Genomic DNA, 21,278 nt, shown 5'->3' on the forward strand with positions numbered 1-21,278 from the left:
CTTTGTATGCTGAGGGGTTCCACCCCTCCTCAATGGTGGAGCATTTGGTTGCATGAGCAGCTGAAGTCCACACCAGTATAACTCAGAGACAGAGCTGCCCCATCCAAAGAGAACTTGGATTTTGGGGCACCACCACCACAAAGGACCTGTTCCCCCATGTCTGAACAATGCAGTGAAATCTCCAGTGCTATATGAGCAGGGAAATACATGCTCATTGATAGGAGAGCCAGTTTGGTGTAGTGGTTAAGTGCACAGACTCTTATCTGGGAGAACCGGGTTTCATTCCCCACTCCTCCACTTGCGCTTGCTAGAATGGCGTTGGGTCAGCCATAGCTCACGTAGGAATTGTCCTTGAAAGGGCAGCTGCTGGGAGAGCCTTCTCAGCCCCACCCACCTCACAAGGGTGTCTGTTGTGAGGGGATAAGATGTAAGCCGCTCTGAGCCTCAGATTCAGAGAGAAAGGCGGTGTATAAATCTGCAGTCTTCTTATTCAAAACAGCATACCCAGTTTCTTCTCCGCTCATCCTTTCTTGTCCTCCAGGACAACCCCTGTGAGGTAGGTTAGGACAGGCCACCATCCACGGTGCATCATGGATGATATAGGATTTGAACGCAGGGCTCGTTAGTCAGAGTCTAGGGAGAGGCATTTCTCGTCTGCTTTTTTTTTTTATTATTTCTAATCTACTCTGTTCAGACCAGGCTGACAGAGAGGAGGCCTGTTCTGCGACAAGAGGGGACTGTGTCTCCTGTTCCCAGCAAAGCCGTTTGATCGGCGGCCAGGAGAAGCATCTGGTCTCTCAGACCTACCTCTGCGAGCTTCCTGTCTCTCTCGCCAGCCCAGGCAGCTCGTATGTTTCCACAGCTTCCCCCCACATGCTCCCCTGTGAGCTTTATAGCTTTCAAGGGTCTGTCCTTTTGTTACAAGAAAAATAAACCTCACCTGGAGAATTAAGGGAGGCTCCCGGTGCAAGAAGGGGAGGGGGGGGCGGAATCTCCTGCACAGAGAAGCCCCTGTCTCCCTCCAGCCGAGCAGATACGGCAGACACAGAAGCTTGTGTTCGCTCTCCCCAGCAACATCTCCAAAGGGAGGGGGGGGGGAGAGGAAGGAACCTGGCCATAGCGTCTGTGTGTGGCTGTGTGTCTGCGAAGCGCTGTCATATCGCAACCGACTTAAGGTGAGGAGTTTTTGAGGCAAGTGATGTTCGGAGGTGGTTTGCCGTTGCCTGCCTCTGCATAGCAACCCTTGCTAGTCTCCCATGCAAATAATAATGATGATGATGATAATAAGAAGAAGAAGAACTGCAGATTTATGCCCCGCCCTTCTCTCTCAATCAGAGACTCGGCAACTTACAATCTCTTTTATCTTCCTCCCCCACAACAGACACCCTGTGGGGTGGGTGGGGCTGAGAGGGCTCTCCCAGAAGCTGCCCTTTGAAGGACAACTCTTGTGAGAGCTATGGTTGACGGAAGGCCATTCCAGCAGGTGCAAGTGGAGGAGTGGGGAATCAAACCCGGTTCTCCCAGATAAGAGAGCTATGGCTGACCCAAGGCCATTCCAGCAGCTGCAAGTGGAGGAGTGGGGAATCAAACCCGGTTCTCCCAGATCAGAGAGCTATGGCTGACCCAAGGCCGTTCCAGCAGCTGCAAGTGGAGGAGTGGGGAATCAAACCCGGTTCTCCCAAATAAGAGAGCTATGGCTGACCCAAGGCCATTCCAGCAGGTGCAAGTGGAGGAGGGGGGAATCAAACCCGGTTCTCCCAGATCAGAGAGCTATGGCTGACCCAAGGCCATTCCAGCAGCTGCAAGTGGAGGAGTGGGGAATCAAACCTGGTTCTCCCAGATCAGAGAGCTATGGCTGACCCAAGGCCATTCCAGCAGCTGCAAGTGGAGGAGTGGGGAATCAAACCCGGTTCTCCCAAATAAGAGAGCTATGGCTGACCCAAGGCCATGCCAGCAGGTGCAAGTGGAGGAGGGGGGAATCAAACCCGGTTCTCCCAGATCAGAGAGCTATGGCTGACCCAAGGCCATTCCAGCAGCTGCAAGTGGAGGAGTGGGGAATCAAACCCGGTTCTCCCAAATAAGAGCGCTATGGCTGACCGAAGGCCATTCCAGCAGGTGCAAGTGGAGGAGGGGGGAATCCAACCCGGTTCTCCCAGATAAGAGAGCTATGGCTGACCCAAGGCCATTCTAGCAGCTGCAAGTGGAGGAGTGGGGAATCAAACCCGGTTCTCCCAGATCAGAGAGCTATGGCTGACCCAAGGCCATTCCAGCAGCTGCAAGTGGAGGAGTGGGGAATCAAACCCGGTTCTCCCAAATAAGAGAGCTATGGCTGACCCAAGGCCATTCCAGCAGGTGCAAGTGGAGGAGGGGGGAATCAAACCCGGTTCTCCCAGATCAGAGAGCTATGGCTGACCCAAGGCCATTCCAGCAGCTGCAAGTGGAGGAGTGGGGAATCAAACCCGGTTCTCCCAAATAAGAGAGCTATGGCTGACCCAAGGCCATTCCAGCAGGTGCAAGTGGAGGAGGGGGGAATCAAACCCGGTTCTCCCAGATCAGAGAGCTATGGCTGACCCAAGGCCATTCCAGCAGCTGCAAGTGGAGGAGTGGGGAATCAAACCCGGTTCTCCCAAATAAGAGAGCTATGGCTGACCCAAGGCCATTCCAGCAGCTGCAAGTGGAGGAGTGGGGAATCAAACCCGGTTCTCCCAAATAAGAGAGCTATGGCTGACCCAAGGCCATTCCAGCAGCTGCAAGTGGAGGAGTGGGGAATCAAACCCAGTTCTCCCAGATCAGAGTACGCACACTTCACCACTACACCGGACTAACCAAGGCCAATCCTACTTAGCTTCTGAGATCGGATAAGTTCGGGCTGGCTAACCCCTTTCCCCCCTCTAGTGCGGTGGCTGTCCTCAGGCGGGACTTCTCCTTCTTCAGTGTTTTGCTGCTGAGGGAACCCCCCTCCATCTCGCGGACAATCCCAGGGGGTGTCCCGTCTTGCATGTCTGGGCTTACCTGTCCCTGTGGTGGTGTACCTGTGGCTGGGCTGTACGGTTTTATATTGGAAATGAAAGACACCCCCCCCCCCAGATCGAATGCGCCTCCATGTTTCGCCGCCACCCCTGAACTGAGGAGGGGTGGTGGACCAGAGTCTGTTTTGGAATCGTCATTTGAATCTTTCTCAGGGTTGGGGGGGGGTGTCATGGAGGCTGAAGAAGGAGCTTGTGGTTCATGAGACAGAGCCTTGGTGTTGAATGCGCGGAACTTGCAGGAAGTCCCAGATTCGGTCCCTGACTTCGAACAGTCTTCGGGAGCAGAGGTTGGAAAGACCTTTCTCTGCCTGGGACCCTGGAGAACTTCTGCCAGTCAAAGGAAGGTAAAGGGCATGAGATGAGCCGGCAGCCTGACCCTGTGTGAGACAGAACGTATCCTAGAACTCGCCTTTGGCTGCGTCTTGTAGGGAAGCTGTACGTTGCGGGGGAAAGATCAGCAGTGACAAGCGAGCTGTCGCATTGGAAAGCTGGCTTGCCATCTTCGCTTGATAGGCTTCCGCGGACTCCGCCAAGGTCTCCGAAATGCAGCTTGAAAAGCAGATGCAGTTGGACTTGTTGAAGTTCATTCCCTGCTTCTTTCGTCAAAAAACCCGAGGCAAAAAACTCCCCCTAGAACCCCGATGGTTAGATATAAATTAAAATACGTCCTTCCGTGCTTTTTTGGCGTAGTGGTTAAGTGAACAGGCTCTTTTGTCTGGGAGAACCGGGTTTGAATCCCCACTCCTCCACTTGCAGCTGCTGGAATGGCCTTGGGTCAGTCATAGCTCTTGCAGAGTTGTCCTTGACGGGGCAGCTTCTGGGAGAACTCTCTCAGCCCCACCCACCTCACAAGGTGTCCATTGTGGGGAAGAAGATAAAGGAGATTGTAAGCCGCTCTGAGACTCAGATTCAGAGAGAAGGGCAGGGTATAAATCTACGGTCTTCTTATCAGGGAGAACTGGGTTGGATTCCGCACTCCTCCACTTGCAGCTGTTGGAATGACCTTGGATCAGCCACAGCTCTCACAGGAGTTGTCCTTGTAACTGCTGTAAGAACTCTTTCAGCCCCACCTACCTCACAGTGTATTTGTTGTGGTGGTGGGAAGAAGGTAAAGGAGATTGTGACCACTCTGAGATTCAGGGTATGGGGCGGGATATAAATCCAATATCTTCTTCCTAATCCAAAGTGCTGGATGGCTGCCCAAACAGAAAGTTCTGTGCGCTGTTTCTGAAATGCACTCAGGCAATTTTAGGTTAGCATCAGCTGCAAACTTCCTCTGATCTGATGCCTGGTTCAATGTGTCTAGGCCACATAGTAGGGCCAGTTTGGTGTAGTGGTGAAGTGCGCGGACTCATATCTGGGAGAACCGGGTTTGATTCCCCACATCTCCACTTGCACCTGCTGGAATGGCCTTGGGTCAGCCAGAGCTCTCTTATCTGGGAGAACTGGGCGTGATTCCCCACTCCTCCGCTTGCAACTGCTGGAATGGCCTTGGGTCAGCCATAGCTCTCTTATCTGGGAGAGCCGGGTTTGATTCCCCACTCCTCCACTTGCAACTGCTGGAATGGCCTTGGGTCAGCCATAGCTCTCTTATCTGGGAGAACCGGGTTTGATTCCCCACTCCTCCACTTGCAGCTGCTGAAATGGCCTTGGGTCAGCCATACCTCTAGCAGAGGTTGTCCTTGAAAGGGCAGCTGCTGGGAGAGCCCTCTCAGCCCCACCCACCTCACAGGGTGTCTGTTGTGGGGGAGGAAGATATAGGAGATTGTAAGCCGCTCTGAGTCTCTGAGATTCAGAGTGGAGGGTGGGATATAAACCCCCTATATCTTCTTAGAGGCCCCTGCCTGCTTTGTGAGAAACATAAACTGATATCCCATTGCTCTCCAGTGGCTATCCCATTTGGGAGGGCCTTCCTGGACCGCCTTGCAGGTCTGGAATTTGCCACCGCCCCGAGACTGCCGGCCTGGCTCAACTCGTACCACAGCTGTCGGGATGACACGGTGACATTCAACAGGGGGGCGACGGGCCTGTTTCCTTGCCTCGCTCACCAGACTGTAACGCAGCAGCCGAAGCCATTCCGGGAGAACATCTGCCAGTGGAGAACAGAGCGTCTCCGAGGGCTGGCTCTGCTGCCGACTCCCCCGGCCTAATCTCCTGCTCCGTCGGTTCGCGTGAGTCACCAGCCCGCGAGTCAGAGGCAGCAAGGCCAAGACCACTTTGCCATAGTAACGAGAGCTTTGCCGCTCACATTAGCATCCTCCAGAGCCCCAGCGATGGGCTGCTTCTGCCGCGGATAATGAGCACTTATGGAAATTGCGTCCCTGGCAGGAGTTCATTCCCGAGCGAGGCTTTTCCTCGGCACGGTTCAGGCCTTTGGCTTTGCTTCAACAAGCCAGCGAAGAGGACGGGACGCTCTTGGTGCCGTTGCTTCCCAGGTGTGGAAGTAGGGGCCAGCCGGCCGCACTGCAACCCAGCTGCAAAAGAAGCGCAGTTGCCTTATTCTGAGTCAGGTCAATGGAAGAAAACTCACAAATATCTCCTCCTATATGCACAGGATCCTCATCGCTGTCAGAGGGCCATCCAGCCTCTGTTGAAAAACCTCCAAGGAAGGAGAGCCCACCACCTCCCGAGGAAGCCTGTTCCACTGAGGAACCGACCATTAGTACGGTTCCTCAGTGGAACAGGCTTCCTCAGGAGGTGGTTGGGCTCTCCTTCCTTGGAGGTTTTTAAATAGAGGCTAGATGGCCCTCTGACAGCCATGAGGATCCTGTGCATTTAGGAGGAGGTGTTTGTGAGAGACCTGGCACAGAGTGTTAAAGCTGCAGTACTGCAGTCCAAAGCTCTGCTCACGACCTGAGTTCAATCCCGGCGGAAGCTGGGTTCAATTAGCCGGTTCAGCCTTCCATCCTTCTGAGGTCGGTAAAATGAGTACCAGGCTTGCTGGGGGAAAAGTGTAGATGACTGGAGAAGGAAATGGCAGACCACCCCATAAAAAAGTCTGCCATGAAAACGTGATGCGACATCACCCCAGAGTCGGAAATGGCTGATGATATTGGATTATATCCCGCTCTCCACTCCGAATTTCAGAGTCTCAAAGCAGCTCACAATCTCCTTTATCTTCCTCCCCCCCCCAACAAACACCCTGTGAGGTGGGTGGGCCTGAGAGGACTCTCACAGCAGCTGCCCTTTCAAGGACAACTACGAGAGCTATGGCTGATCCAAGGCCATTCCAGCCAGTGCCAGTGGAGGAGTGGGGAATCAAACCCAGTTCTCCCAGATAAGAGAGCTCTGGCTGACCCAAGGCCATTCCAGCAGCTGCAAGTGGAGGAGGGGGGAATCAAACCCGGTTCTCCCAGATAAGAGAGCTATGGCTGACCCAAGGCCATTCCAGCAGGTGCAAGTGGAGGAGTGGGGAATCAAACCCGGTTCTCCCAGATAAGAGAGCTATGGCTGATCCAAGGCCATTCCAGCCAGTGCCAGTGGATGAGTGGGGAATCAAACCCAGTTCTCCCAGGTAAGAGTCCGCACACTTAACCACTACACCAAACTGGCTGGTGCTTGCATAGGGGACTACCCTTACCTTTATTTGTGAGTTTCCGGCATCATGCAGGGGTTTGGACTGGATGACCCTGGAGGTCCATTCCAACTCATATGATTCTGTGAGTCTAGGTCGTTTTGTTGGCCTGTCATATTGTCCACTGGGTCTGGCAACAGCTGCCCAGTTTTGGGCAGAGATGGGTCTTTTCTCAACCCTCCTGCCATTTTTTACCTGGAAAAGCTGAAAAACCTACGGAAAAGCAAAATAATGTGCACCTTATAATACTTCACATGTAATTCACTGGAATAAAAATATACTCACTACAAAAAACCTCACAAATACATTCACACCCGCTGCTGTGTTCCAAACTAGAGCTTTACAGCAATATGTTTACATTCGCTTTCAGTAATACATTGACAATCGCCACTCCTGTTGGATTCCGTGTAGGCACTGCCTCTTAAAACATTCAAACGTTGCTCCAAAGAGGTAAATATCCACTTCTTCCTTGCTGGTATGATGTGTATCACAATCAAAAAGTCTGCCCCGGTAAGACTTGAACAGTGTACCGATGCGGGGCATAATAAAACCAGAGAATCCACAGAAAAAAAAAAAAAAAACAACTGAAGAGAGAAGGAGAGCTCGTCCTTTCTGGAACTCAGAGATGGTTTCGAATGTCTTCCTCTGCACGGCAGGACCAGATCTACATGTTTTTTGAGGGAGGGCAAAATTAAAAAATGACGCTCCCTTTTGGGCCATCCTGTTTTATGGTCCCATAGAACAGGGGTGGCCAACGGTAGCTCTCCAAATGTTTTTTTTTACCTACAACTCCCATCAGCCCCAGCCAGCATGGTCAATGGCTGGGGCTGATGGGAGTTGTAGGCAAAAAAAACCATCTGGAGAGCTACCGTTGGCCACCCCTGCCATAGAATACAATGGACTCCATACCCAATTTGGCACACACCCCAGGGCAAGCACCCCACTCTGCCCCCCCTAGGTCTGACCCTGCTGCTCGATCCCTCATAAAATATGAAAATCCTTCCTTTCACAATCTTCCTAAATTCATAGCGAGACAACAGAATCAGACTCACTGTCAGATGGCCATCTACCTTCTGCTTAAAAACCTCCAAAGAAGGAGAACCCGCCACGTCTCGAGGTAACCTGTTCCGCTGAGGAACCGCTCTGACGGTCAGGAAGTTCTTCCGAGTGTTTAGCGGCCCAAAGCTCTTCTGATCTAATTTCAGCCCACTGGTTCCGGTCTGACCTTCTGGGGCAACAGGAAACAACTCTGCGCCCTCCTCTATATGGCGGCGCTTCAAATACTTGAAGGTGGCGATCGTGTCGCTTGGTTTACGAGGAAAAGGTTGAAGGAGCTGAGTACGTTTAGCCTGGAGAGGGGATGATTGAGGGGTGATGCGATAGCCATCTCCGAATACTTGAAGGATCGTCATATAGAGCAGGGGTCCCCAACCACCGGTCCACGGACCAGCATCAGTCCGTGGCCTGCTAGCAACCAGGCCGCAGAGCCAGGCAGAGGCACTGCACCACCCCTGCCCACCCACGTCGATGAAAGAGGCAGCAAAGCGTCGCTCCTGAAGCTGCCTCCCCTTGTTCTTGTGACCTTAGCCTACCACTCATTTATAGACCCCCACCAATCAGCTAGGATCTTTAAATGGGGGGGGGGGCAGATTGGCCTTCTGTCACCTGGCCACCTAGCAGGGAGGCAGCAGAAACAGCTCCAGTCTCCCCCTTCCCTATTTAAAGACCCTCATAGGGGGCAGAGACGGGGCACAGGTGGGAGGGGGGAGCCTGTGGCAGCAAAAACCCCAGTGTCATTCCCCCCCATCCATGAAAAAAATTGTCTTCCATGAAGCTGGTTCCTGATGCCAAAAAGGTTGGGAGCTACTGATGTAGAGGACGGAGTGGGCTCGTTTTCTGTTGCCCCAGAAGTCTACACCGATGGGAGCCAGTAACGCCCCGGCGCCAAACCTCAGTGGCAAAACCCATGCCACAGACAAGGATCGCCGGTTTCGTTATGGAATCTGTGACCAACTTTACACCACTAACCTTAGGCAAGGTTGGCACGGAAGGAGCGGAGACACCTGAATCTTTAATATTCCATCTGCTTTGTGGTTCAGCAGTAATAAGGCAAACCCGCATTCCTGGGCGCTGCCAGCGTTTTCGTCATTTCCTCCTTGCCAAAGCCCTCACTCTCCACTCTCCCTTGGTTTTTTTTTTAAGCTTTTGCAGTCACCGTGGTTTTAATTTAAGGAATAATTAATCTACCTCAGCGCTTGCGAAGACAGAGCCGCGAAGGGAAGTGTTTCATTTTGGATTAACGTAAGCTGGCAAGCAGCCACTTGCCTCTGGCCAGTAGGCGTCATCTCTAGGCAACCCGACTGACAAGTTTTGGCAAAGCGGAAGAGAGCCGATTCTTTCTCCCTCCTCTCTTCTTGCCCTCCCAGGTTCAGGCTGTCTGCTTATGTGCGCCGAGGACTCACACCCGCTAGTAGAGAGCTGGTTTGGTGTAGTGGAGAGCTGGTTTGGTGTAGTGGTTAAGTGTGTGGACTCTTATCTGGGAGAACCGGGTTTGATTCCCCACTCCTCCACTTGCACCTGCCAGCATGGCCTTGGATCAGCCATAGCTCTGGCAGAGGTTGTCCTTGAAAAGGCAGCTGCTGTGAGAGCCTTCTCAGCCTCACCCACCTCACAGGGTGTCTGCTGTGGGGGAGGAAGGTAAAGGAGATTGTGAGCCGCTCTGAGACTCTTCGGAGTGAAGGGCGGGATATAAATCCAATATCTTCATCTACCTCACAGGGTGTCTGTTGTCAGGGAGGAAGGGAAAGGAGATTGTGAGCCGCTCTGAGACTCTTTGGAGTGGAGGGCGGGATATAAATCCAATATCTTCATCTACCTCACAGGATGTATGTTGTGGGGGAGGAAGGTAAAGGAGTTTGTGAGCCGCTCTGAGACTTTTCGGAGTGGAGGGCGAGATATAAATCCAATATCTTCATCTACCTCACAGGGTGTCTGTTGTCGGGGAGGGGGAAGGTAAAGGAGTTTGTAAGCCGCTCTGAGACTTTTCAGAGTGGAGGGCGGTATATAAATCCAATATCATCATCTTCTTCTAGTACACTTGGGAGAAAGAAGCTTACTTAAAAACATAGGAAGCGCGTGTGCTCACAAAAGCTCGAATGAAAACCTCGATGCTCTTCAAGGTGCCCCGGACTCAAACTTGGTTTTAAAAAGTGTTGCGGGTCTAGGAGATTTTGCAGACATCTTTGCAAGGCTGAATTAATAGCTTCCAAGAGTTTGCGTGTGTGTGTGTGTGTGTTTCGTAGAGTCAAAGTAAAGACGCACTAGGGACTGTTTTGTCTACGCTGCCAGCATTGTAGTTCACAATGCGTCTGTCTTTTCCTGTCTCTTTCTTGGGAAAACGTGCCTTGTGATATCGCGTTAGATAAGAGCTGGATCGGAAGCAAGTCGGCTTTGATTTTCGGGAGCAGGGGAGGACTGTTTGTTCTACCTGAAGGATTCGGAATGGGATAAAAAGGAAAGGGAATCGGGAGCCTCGCTCCCCACTCTGGCAGCCAAGTCAGCGGTTCTGTTGAGACCTCACCACCATCTCATTTGTTGGATGCTGAACGTGTCCAAGAGCATCCTGAGGGACTGTTAGGAAAGGGACTGAAAATAAGACCGTTGGTATTGTAATACCTCTGTATAGATCTATGGTGCAGCCTCCTTTGGAAATACTGTATGCAGTTCTGGTCACCGTCTCTCCGAGACAACAACCCAAAGGTGTAAAACAGGGGTGGCCAAGCTTGCTTTAACGTAAGAGCCACATAGAATAAATGTCGGATGCTTTGAGAGCCGCAAGACACAAACATCGGATTGTTTGAGAGCCGGAAGGAAGGCAGAGGGATGGGGGAAGGAGGAGGGTGGGAGAGGTGGGAAGAAAGCAGCTTTAACTTTAAATGCATTATCCAAGCGGCCATCTGGCTTGGCTTGGAGAAGTGATTTAAAGAGAGAAATGCATTTTTCAAGCGAGCTAACGTGATGGTAGGGGCTTCAGGATGCCACACATTATGTATGAAAGAGCCGGATGTGGCTCCCAAGCCACAGTTTGGCCACACCTGCTGTAAAAAAAATACAGAGGAGGGCAACCCCTGTATGGGATAGAGAAGAGATCCCATTATGCATAGGATAGAGAAGGTAGAGAAAGAAGTACTTTTCTCCTCCTCGCAATACGAGAACTCGTGGGCACTCAATGAAATTGCTGAGCCAGTCGGGTTAGAACGGATAAAAGGAAGTCCACCCAAAGGGTGATTAACACGTGGAATTCACTGCCACAGGAGGTGATGGCGGCTACAACAATAGACAGCTTCAAGAGGGAATTGGATCAACATATGGAGCAGAGGTCCTTCAGTGGCTATTAGCCACAGTGTATAGTTGGAACTCTTTGTCTGGGGCAAGTAATGCTCTGTATTCTTGGTGCTTGGGGGGGCACAGTTGGAGGGCTTCTAGTGTCCTGGCCCCACTGATGAACCTCCTGATGGCGCCTGGGTTTTTTGGTAGTGAGTGACACAGAGTAGAGTGTTGGACTGGTTGGGCCATTGGCCTGATCCAACATGGCTTCTCTTAAGTTCTTATTAACCAAGATGATCCAGAGTTTGGAGCACTTTGAGGAAAGACGGAAGACCCTGGAACTTTTCAGTTTAGAGAAGAGATGAATGGGGGGGCATAAAAGAGGTTAATAAAATTATGCACAAGGTGGAGAGAGTTACAAAGAGAACCTTTTCTCCCTCTCCTAAAAAACCAGAACTCAAGGGTATCCAGTGAAGCTAATGGGCAGTAGACTCTGGAGATTGTTACAGGCACAGACAATTTTTAAATGGGATTAGATTTGTGGAGGAGAGGTCTATTAGTAGCTGCCATGGGGACCTTCGCATTCTGAGGCAGTCAACCCCTGAATCCCACTGCCAGGAGGCAACTTAAGGGAAGACCTCGGTATCCATGCCCTGTTGTTGGCCCTCCATGGTAACTGTTTGGCCACTGTGTGAGAGAGGATGCTGGACTAGAAGGACCACTGGTCAAATCCAGCAGGGCTCTTCTGATGTTCTTATGAAGGCCTCGGCCTCTGTTCCCTGTTGTTGGCCCTCCGTGGTAACTGTTTGAGAGAGGATGCTGGACAAGAGAGAGGACTGGTCTGATTCAGCAGGGCTCTTCTGATGTTCTTATGAAGGCCTCTATGCCCTGTTCCGGCCCTCCAGAGGAACTTTTGGCCGTTGTGTGAGACGAGACACTGAAGTGGATGGTCTTGTGGTCTGAACCAGTAGGGTTCTCTTACGTTCCTTGCTGTGCACATGGAGGCAGCAGAAGGAGGTGATGGGCAGGTTTCTGCTGGTTTTGTTTATTCAAGCAGGATGGTAAGGAGCTGCATCAAGTGTGCAACCACATCTCCCAGGAGTCCAGAACATTTTCCTTTAAAGGCAGTGCCCCCATCTGCCCATCAGATCCTCCATGAAGACCTGAGTGTGTTGACTTACTGTTGAACAAGTCGCTCTTACTCTACAGAGCTCTTGGCAGTCATCATCTCACTCATATTTACAGCTGCATTCCTCGATTTATTAGGATGATCTCTGCACCCGTTTTACTAATGGCTGGAGTGGCCGAGGCCAGGCAACTTGCCTAAATCCTTAGCTGACCTCACGTCTCTGTGTATGTGTTTAAAAAATCTTACCCCTTTCCTAAGTGTGAGAGCTTTGCTTGACCAACCAAAGGTCATGGGAATCCATCTTCCTGTTTCCAGTGACAGCCATGCTCTGGAAAGCCCATAAGAAAAGTCCTCCTGGGTCAAACCCATGCACCTGCCTGATCCATTTCTAACAATGATCATTCTGATGCTCTGGGAGGACCCCCAAAGTTAAAGCGCAGAGGCCGAAGCCCATGCCCTGTTGGGTTGCAGCACACACGCTGAATTCTCACACTCAAGTCTGGTTCAAGACCCGCTGTGGACTCGACTTCTCTGATTTCTGTAACTTGGTTCCCATAAACGTTTTGTACTTGTGCCCACTTCAGGATGAACTACGCCAGTGTTCCAGTCATGCAGGAAATAACCCGAAGGTCACTGTTATGCATTGTGAGATTTGAGTCCAATACTACTGTCACGACTCATCGGGGTATTACCAGTTGCTGCCACCACTCTGGATTAAGGGTTCCCCTTGAGAAGGCCCAGAGTTCTCTCCCAAGCCCTTCAGGCCTCCTGTAGCTTAGGCCAAATAATAGGCGAGAGGACCAGGCAGAGTGAACAACAACAAGAAAAAGGTTGATTTCAGTGCAATATAAACTAACAAGGTGCATCAACCGGTAAAAGGATGAAGGGAAAATAAACAAATGCCCTAATGCATCTATCTTACAGTCCCTACTCTAATATCAACACTTACCCCCTTGGGTAAGGGTCTTTCCCCTGCTTCAAACTCTCCAGGCTACAGCCTGCCTCCAGCTCAGCCTTCCGGGAAAAGAAACCACCCTCTTCCTGGGCTTGACCCTTTTATCTTCTCCTCCCAGGCCCCACCCCTCTCTGGGCCAGTTTCCCTCTGAAACCTGGCCACCCAATCATAGAGACAGAGGGGATCCTGGGAAATGTAGGCTTTTCCCTGTAACTCCTAGGCAGGCTTTCCTGGGGCCTGCAGGCCTCATTAGGCCCAAGATCATGACCGGTACCTCGAAGACCAATATGATTTTCAGAGTATAAACTTGTGGGAGCCAAAGCTTCCTTCGTCAGACTCTTGAAGGCTTGTACTCTAGAAGGCTTGTCGGTCTTCAAGGTGAAACTGAACTCAGATCTTGGACCAAGATGGCTACCCACCCGGAACTGTTTTCCACTGTGTGGCTTTCATGATCACCACAGGTTCATAGGGTCAGTTCTCCAGCCCAGGAGATGTCTTCAGAGTGGCACAAAGAGGCACATCCTCACACACTGTGGGGGGCTCAGCTCACTCCCTGCCATCAGTTGCACAAAAGCTGAATGGCACCCTCTTTGAGAGCCAGTTTGGTGTAGTGGTTAAGTGCGCAGACTCTTATCTGGGAGAACCGGGTTTGATTCCCCACTCCTCCACTTGCAGCTGCTGGGATGGCCTTGGGTTAGCCATAACTCTCACAGGAGATGTCCTCTCAGCCCCACCCAGCTCACAGGGTGTCTGTTGTGGGGGGAGAAGATATAGGAGATTGTAAGCCGCTCTGAGTCTCTGATTCAGAGAGAAGGGCGGGTTATAAATCTGCAGTCTTCTTGTTGTCTCCAACTCCTGACTCTCACTGCTACCAGTTCTGAGACAAGCCGTTTCCTTGGGAGCTTGGCTTGGCTGTGGCCAGCAGCAGTGCAAACCCAGGAGGGGATGAGTGTTCTTGCACAGGGTGACAAAATCCCTCGCGCCAGCCCTCACGGTACGTGTGCTTTCTGTACTCCGGCAAAGCCTGCCTTTTGTTCCAGGCTTTGAGGCCTTAAAGTATGTTTGCCAGAATGGTTATTAAACAAGAGGAAACTGTTTTATCTCGGTATTAGCGGTTATCAAGATGAGTCACGGCGATTTGCCTGTTTTTGAAATCCAATCTCATTGCGGAGGTAATGTTTCCATTTCAGCTTTGAATGGGGGGGGGGGAATTGTCTCATCTGTCGTGCGTGTGGGTGACAGGGCCTCCCCCACACCCCCGCTGGACAGAGGCCTCCCCTGCAAATAGAAAACCAGCAGGGCAAGCAGAGAGACGGCGGAAAGACTCGTCTGCCACAGCCGTGGTGGTTTTTGGTCTGCTCAGTGGCGGTTCTGTGGCGAAACGTTCTCAGCTAAAATCCCTTTCCCTGCAGTCCAGTTTGGCACCTCTGCCAACCCCGTTCCCTGACATGCTATGAACCAGGTCTGGCTGTCTCCGTTCTTGGCAGTCGTGAATCAGATAGTCCTATCTTTCTGGCAGCTCTGCGGGGCGACCGGCCAAGCTGGATGCAAACGCGCCGGACCAGAACTGCCTTGGTGTTGCCGGCGCGAGGACACGCGATGTGCACTGGAAGCAAACCCCTCCCTGAGCACAAATGGGGAGAGGAGGAGGGAGGCGGCACTCCGACTGCGGGCCCACAACAAGCCCAGGGAGCCTGTGAGGAGGCAGCATCCGTTTCCTGAAGCCATCGAAGGACACCTGAGTGGGAGGCCAACAAAACTGGTCTCGAGTCAGAGCCGGCAACTGCACCCGGCACCAGACGCCGCGGTGTGTTTGGTTGTCCTTAGGCCCTCCTATAGAGTGGGTGGGAAGTGATTCTGGCCAGGCAGTCTGGGGGCTGTTTCCGTAGGAGGTGCCTGCTCACCTCCCCCCAAATTAACTCCCAGAAGCAGCTGTTGCCTAGAGTCTAATTCTGTAAGAAGTTAGAAGAACCAAGCAGGTCCGTGAAGGTTTGAGGGTTCTCTCGGTAGGCCTGGAAGAAGGCTAAAAGGTGGGGCTGAGCGTGGATCTTGTGGGTGTGCAAAGTGCCGTCAAGTTGCAGCCAACTTACTATTTCGAATTGGCTGCTAAAAGTTCAAGAGGCTTGTATTCTTGATAAATTACGCGCTTCTATGTCACGTCAAGACTTCGATGATTTTAACTCTCGTTTTGTGGCCATTTGGTTTCCTTTCTTAGAATTTTTAGAATGTTATTCTTTTTTAGAAGCTATAGATCTCATTTATTAAACTCAGAGCCAGTTTGGTGTAGTGGTTAAGTGCACGGAGAACCAGGTTGGATTCCCCACTCCTCCGCTTGCTGCTGCTGGAATGGCCTTGGGTCAGCCATAGCTCTCGTAGTTGTTGTCCTTGAAAGGGCAGCTTCTGGGAGAGCTCTCTCAGCCCCACCTACATCACAGGGTGTCTGTTGTAGGGGGAAGAAGGTAAAGGAGAATGTGAGCCGCTCTGAGATTCCGAGTATAGGGCGGGATATAAATCCAATATCATCTTCATCTTCTAGCCTGGCACGCATTTCGTTTTTATATTTTATCAGATATTATTGTATTTTCGGTTTTTATGCTGACTTTAACGTTTTCCGTATGATGTTGCCTTATTGTTTTATAATATCTAATAAAGTTTCTTAAAAGTTAAAAACCAAAGTTGCAGCCAACTTCTGGCAATCTCATAGGGATTTTAAAGCGAGAGATGAGCGGAGGTGGTTTGCCATTGCCTCTCTGTGCGTAGCGACCCTGGACTTCCACGGTGGTCTCCCATCCAAGTAGTAACTAGGGCCAACTCTACGTAGCTTCCAAGATGTGATGAGATCGGGCTACCCTGGGCCATAAAAGTCAGGGGAGTTTGAACCTTATGCCAGAATAAGAACGTAAGAGGAACCATGTCGGATCAGGCCAGTGGCCCATCCAGTCCAATTCTCTGGGCGTTTTCGCACTGACCTTACTCTGGAGCGACGTCCCTCTTCACTGCGCAGCGTCTGCACGGATTTCGCACCAATTGCTCCGCAGAACCCGGAAGAGCCGCAAAGTCCCGCGGCTTTTGCGTCGCAAATGTAAACTGGTTTTTGGCGGTTTACATTTGCGACGCAAAAAGCCGCGGGACTTTGCGGCTCTTCCGGGTTCTGCGGTGCAATTGGTGCGAAATCCGCACAGACGCTGCGCGGTGAAGAGGGACGTCGCTCCAGAGTAAGGTCAGTGCGAAAATGCCCTCTGTGTCTCACAGCAGCCGAAAAGCCCAAGTGCTGTCGGGAGGGGTCCGCCAGTGGGGCCAGAACTCCAGAAGCCCTCCCGCTGTTGCCCTGTTAAAGTTCTTTAAAGTGCCGAGAACTTTCCTTGTTGAACAGAGAGAATGTTCTGACATTTGGAGGGGTAAAACATAAAGGGGGGTGTGTATTTAACATTGCTCTGTATCACGCCGGTACCAAAACCATTACCTTCTGCAAAACGGGAATGTTGAGTACTTCCTTACCTGTGGCCAGGATGAAATGGACATAAACGGGTCATCGGGGGGGGGGGGGAAGGGTGCAGGAGCTCAGTAGCATATGCCCCGGGATCTGTGTGCAGCAAGGAGAGAACTCCCCACTACAGGCAGACCCTGGCTGGAGGTTCAGGAGCTGTGCTCCTGTGAGCTCCTGCTGAATTCAAGCTCTGGGCATAAAGCTTCTAAAGACCTTGGTGTGTAAAAAACAGTGTATGTATTGATAACAGTATCAGTTAGAACCTGTGTAAAGAGAAATCCAGAATCTCCCCCTCGCCCATGGAAGTCTGAGATGTTCCCCTCTCTTTTAGTTCCTTGCTGGGGTCAGGGGTCGGGCTTGTAGGAACTGCAGCCCCAAGCCCTTCATCTTCCAGGCTAAATCTGACACACACACACACACACACACACACACACACACACACACACACTCCAAGCTGAAAGGGAGCAAGGAGCAAGCTGCATAATCTCTTTCCAACAAGCCCCACACACTGGCTGGCCAAGGATTTGGGCTGTGCTGTCAGCGTTCCCTGGCATTATTAGAACGTCACACATGCTCATCTTTCTGCCCTCCCCCAGTTTTGGATTCTGGAGCTTGCCATTCTCACTTCTCGGTATTTTTTCTGCCAAGATCTCGGCGCTCCTAACTTAACCCTCCTCCCAATTCCTGCTACATCCAGGGCTTTTTTTGAGCAGGAATGCAGTTCTGGCTGGCCTGACATCAGGGGGTGTGGCCCCAGGGGTGGAATTTTAGCAGGAGCTCCTTTGCACCCCTGATGTAGCCCAATCCTCCAAGTTTACAGTAGGCCCTAAGAGCCCTGTAAGCTCTTGGAGGATTGGCTTAATATGCAAAGGAGCTTCTGCTAGAATGCCATCCCTAGGTGGCCTATTATGCAAATGAGTTCCTGCTGGGCTTTTTCTACCAAAAAAAGCCCATATGAGACAATGACAGCAGGGGGTGTGTGGCCTAATATGCAATTGGTTCCTGCTGGGCTTTTTCTACAAAAAAAGCCTGTATGAGACAATGGTGACACCAGGGGCTGTGGCCTGATATGCAAGTGAGTCTCTGCTAGGCTTTTTCTACCCTTAGGAGACATTGGTGACATCAGGGGTGTGTGGCCTGATATGCAAATGAGTCCCTGCTAGGCTTTTTCTACCCTTAGGAGACAATGGTGACATCATGGGGTGTGGCCTGATATGCAAGTGAGTCCCTGCTAGGCTTTTTCTACCCTTAGGAGACATTGGTGACATCAGGGGGTGTGGCCTGATATGCAAATGAGTTCCTCCTGGGCTTTTTCCACAAAAACCCGCGTGAGGCAATGGTGGCATCAGGGTGTGTGGCCTGATATGCAAATGAGTTCCTGCTGGGCCTTTTTCCACACAAAAACCCCATGTGAGACAATGGTGCCATCAGGAGGCGTGACCTAATATGCCAATGAGTTCCTGCTGGGCTTTTTCTACAATAAAAAGCCTTGGCTAAATCCACTCATTGCACATCCACTTCACCAACTTGAAGTGATCTTAGGAGGGCTTTTTCCTCCCGAGATTCACTCTTGTCTACTCCTCCCCCACCCTCCAGGAGAAAGAAAGGAACGCCAGGAGAAAAAAGAAGAAAAATCCCACCGTCCAGAACGAGGAAGCTGCCTTTGCGCCTGCAGCTGAAGACGAGGAGATGGGCCAGGACGGCTCGGGCACCAGCGGCAACGAGGAAGAGATGGCCGAGGAGGCAGAAGGTAAGAGGCTCTCTCCACCCCCCCACCCCCCGAGCAAAGCGGTCTTGGCAAGTTTAAGGCAGGCAGGCAGGTGGGGTATCCCTCAGCACTGCCAAGTGAAATGGCAGGAGAGGCGCATTCTCTGTAACCTGGGAAATGTCACTGCTTCCACGCGTCGGCGAGGACAGTTCCCAGCAGGGAGGGGAGGAAGCGGGGGCACCCTGAGGACACGCGAGGGTGAAACTTTCGCACAGGGCCAGAGATGCAGAAAAGCTGACATTTGGCTGCCCTGGGTTGGGAGAATGCAGCAGAGAGCCGGCCTCAGCTGCGTAAGCTTTGGGTTTGCATCGCGCTTGCAACATTTTGCAGGGCATTTATTTTGGATACAGGCAGGGCTTTTTTTTGAGCAGGAACGCAGTTCCGGCTGGCTTGGCGGCAGGAGGTGTGGCCTAATATGCAAATGAGTTTCTACTGGATCCCCCCCCCTGCAAAACAATGGTGGCATCAGAGGGTGTGGCTTAATGTGTAAATGAGTTCCTGCTGGGCCTTTGTACATAGAAGCGCTGTGTGAAACAATGGTGGCATCAGACTGTGTGGCTTAATATGCAAATGAGTTCCTGCTGGGCTTTTTCTACATAGAAGCGCTGTGTGAAACAATGGTGGCATCAGACTGTGTGGCTTTAATGTGCAAATGAGTTCCTGCTGGGCCTTTTCTATATAGAAGCCCTGTGTGAAACAATGGTGGCGTCAGACTGTGTGGCTTAATATGCAAATGAGTTCCTGCTGGGGAAGGCTGGCTTTTTCTACCCAAAAGAGCCCTGGATACAGGTCAACTGCTGGAGAAGGCTGGCTATTTAAACAAGTATTCAGAGCAGCTGATGGTACAATTGGATTTTGCCTTTTGTCTTCTGGGAATCATTCCCTGCAGATCATAGCTGCTGTGATCTGCCCATCAACCCAGGTCAAATGTCCTCACCTGATTCCGGTTCCTGACTTGCTTTCTGGTTTGTTTTGGTTTTTTAAACACCTTGACCCAAATTAATGTCCTGCAACTTTTCTGAGGAGAGGATCTTTCTCTTCCTGCCCACGGCATGTTTGAGGTTTGAACCAGGCGCGATGTCTCGTTTATGAGGATTTCTACACCAGTGTAGTATTGCGGTTAGAACACCAGTCCAGGATCTGGAATATCCAGGTTGGAATCGTCATTCTGACGCAGATCACTGGGTGATGTTTGGCCAGTCACACGCTCTCTTCCTGACCTGCTTCACTGGGTTGTGGTGAGGATAAAATGAAGGAGAAGGAAATAGCGTAAACCACCTTGGGGGAAACAGCAGCCTATAAATGAAGTAAACAGGCAAAATTTTGTTTCCGCTGCTGATACCGTCTTCTCTCTCCAACATCGGCGTGGGCTTCTTGTGCTGTGGTGCCCTGTCCCCCACCACCACCACCGCAGCGGAGCAGTGCCCAGCATTGTGAAGAAGAGTTGGTTTCTATATCCTGCTTTATGCCTCGAGGAGTCTCAAAGTGGCTTGCAAGTGCCTTCCCTTCCCCTCCCCACAACAGGCACAGGTGGGGCCGAGAGAGCTCTGAGAGAACCGTGACTGAACCTGGGTCACCCAGCAGGTCTCATGTGAAGAAGGAGTGGGGAATCAAACCCGGTTCTCCGGATTAGAGTCCACTGCTCTTAACCTCACTACACCGCACTGGTTCTGATGCTGTGATGTAGGTAGATGCCCCAAGATGATTTTGCGAAAGGAGTGTCCATAGGTGGTGGCGGCAGCATTTAGAGAATGCAGACAGATATGTTAAATGATGGCCACAGAAATAAACAGCTTTAAAGGGGGTTTAGATAGATTCATGGAAGATAAGTCTATCAGTGGCTACTGAAGGGAATTTCCACATTCAGAAGCACTAGCCCTCTGAATCCCAGAGCCAGGAGGCAACCTCAGGGGAAGGCCTCAGCCTCTCTGCCCTGTTGTTAGCTGTCCAGAGGAACTGGTTGGCCGTTGTGTGAGACAGGATGCTGGTCTAGATGGACCACTGCTCTGATCCAGCAGAGCTCTTCTGGTGTTCTTAGAAAGGCCTCAGCCTTTCTGCCCTGTTGTTAGCTGTCCAGAGGAACTGGCTGGCCATTGCATGAGACAGGATGCTGGACTAGATGGGCCTCTGGTCTGATCCAGCAGGTCTCTTCTGATGTTCTTAGGAAGGCCTCAGCCTCTGTGCCCTGTTGCTAGCTGTCCAGAAGAAGTGGCTGGCCACTGTGTGAGACAGGATGCTGGATTTGACGGACCTCTGGTCTGATCCAGCAGGGCTCTTCTGATGTTCTTAAGTGTCTTTTGGGTGACAGTAGCCATGGAACCTGCAGGCCAATGAGATGTATAATGTGGTATTGCTGTAGCATTTTCATTTTTAACTGACACCACAGAGAGAAATGAGACAGGGTTGGAGGGCGAGAGGGCAAAATGAAAATTGTGAACCATAGCTATTTCTCAGTCAGGAGCAGAGCCAGCAAGCTTGGGGAAAATGCACGTAATTTATAACAGTCAGCCCGTTTAACTACTATGGGAGAGATTTAATAACTTAATAACCCACCCACCCCACCCCAGCAATGGGAGGCACGGACTAATGGCGTGCACAACTGGCAATCTTTTCAAAGCCTTTTTGGCTCATTAAAAGGTGAATTTCTGGTAAATATTTTCTGTCAGGGTGATTCTGTGGGGGGATAAAAACACATGGGTCTTAATTCTGAACGGGGCAATAGCCTTGTGCTCAGTTTTTGAGGGACACACACAAAGAAGGGAGGCTCATTAAAAGGTGAATTCCTGGTAAATCTTTTCTGTCAGGGTGATTCTGTGGGGGGGGGAAACACATGAGGCCTTAATTCTGAACGGGGCAATAGCCCTGTGCTCAGTTTTTGAGGGACACACACAAAGAAGGGAGGCTCATTAAAAGGTGAATTCCTGGTAAATCTTTTCTGTCAGGGTGATTCTTTGGGGGGAAAAACACATGAGGCCTTAATTCTGAACGGGGCAATAGCCCTGTGCTCAGT

At 51.3% G+C, this 21,278-nt stretch overlaps 1 protein-coding gene across 1 annotated transcript in view; it reads left to right on the forward strand.

The window, feature by feature from the left end:
• NCOR2 (nuclear receptor corepressor 2) overlaps window positions 1–21,278 on the forward strand; it is a 480,522-nt gene that overhangs the window by 299,802 nt on the left and 159,442 nt on the right. Inside the window, 1 exon segment of the mRNA XM_060250121.1 lies at window positions 18,097–18,250. Coding sequence (XP_060106104.1) covers window positions 18,097–18,250 — 154 coding nt within the window.

Source organism: Heteronotia binoei, chromosome 11 (genome assembly GCF_032191835.1).
Source record: "Heteronotia binoei isolate CCM8104 ecotype False Entrance Well chromosome 11, APGP_CSIRO_Hbin_v1, whole genome shotgun sequence".
In the NCBI taxonomy this organism is placed as follows: domain Eukaryota; kingdom Metazoa; phylum Chordata; class Lepidosauria; order Squamata; family Gekkonidae; genus Heteronotia; species Heteronotia binoei.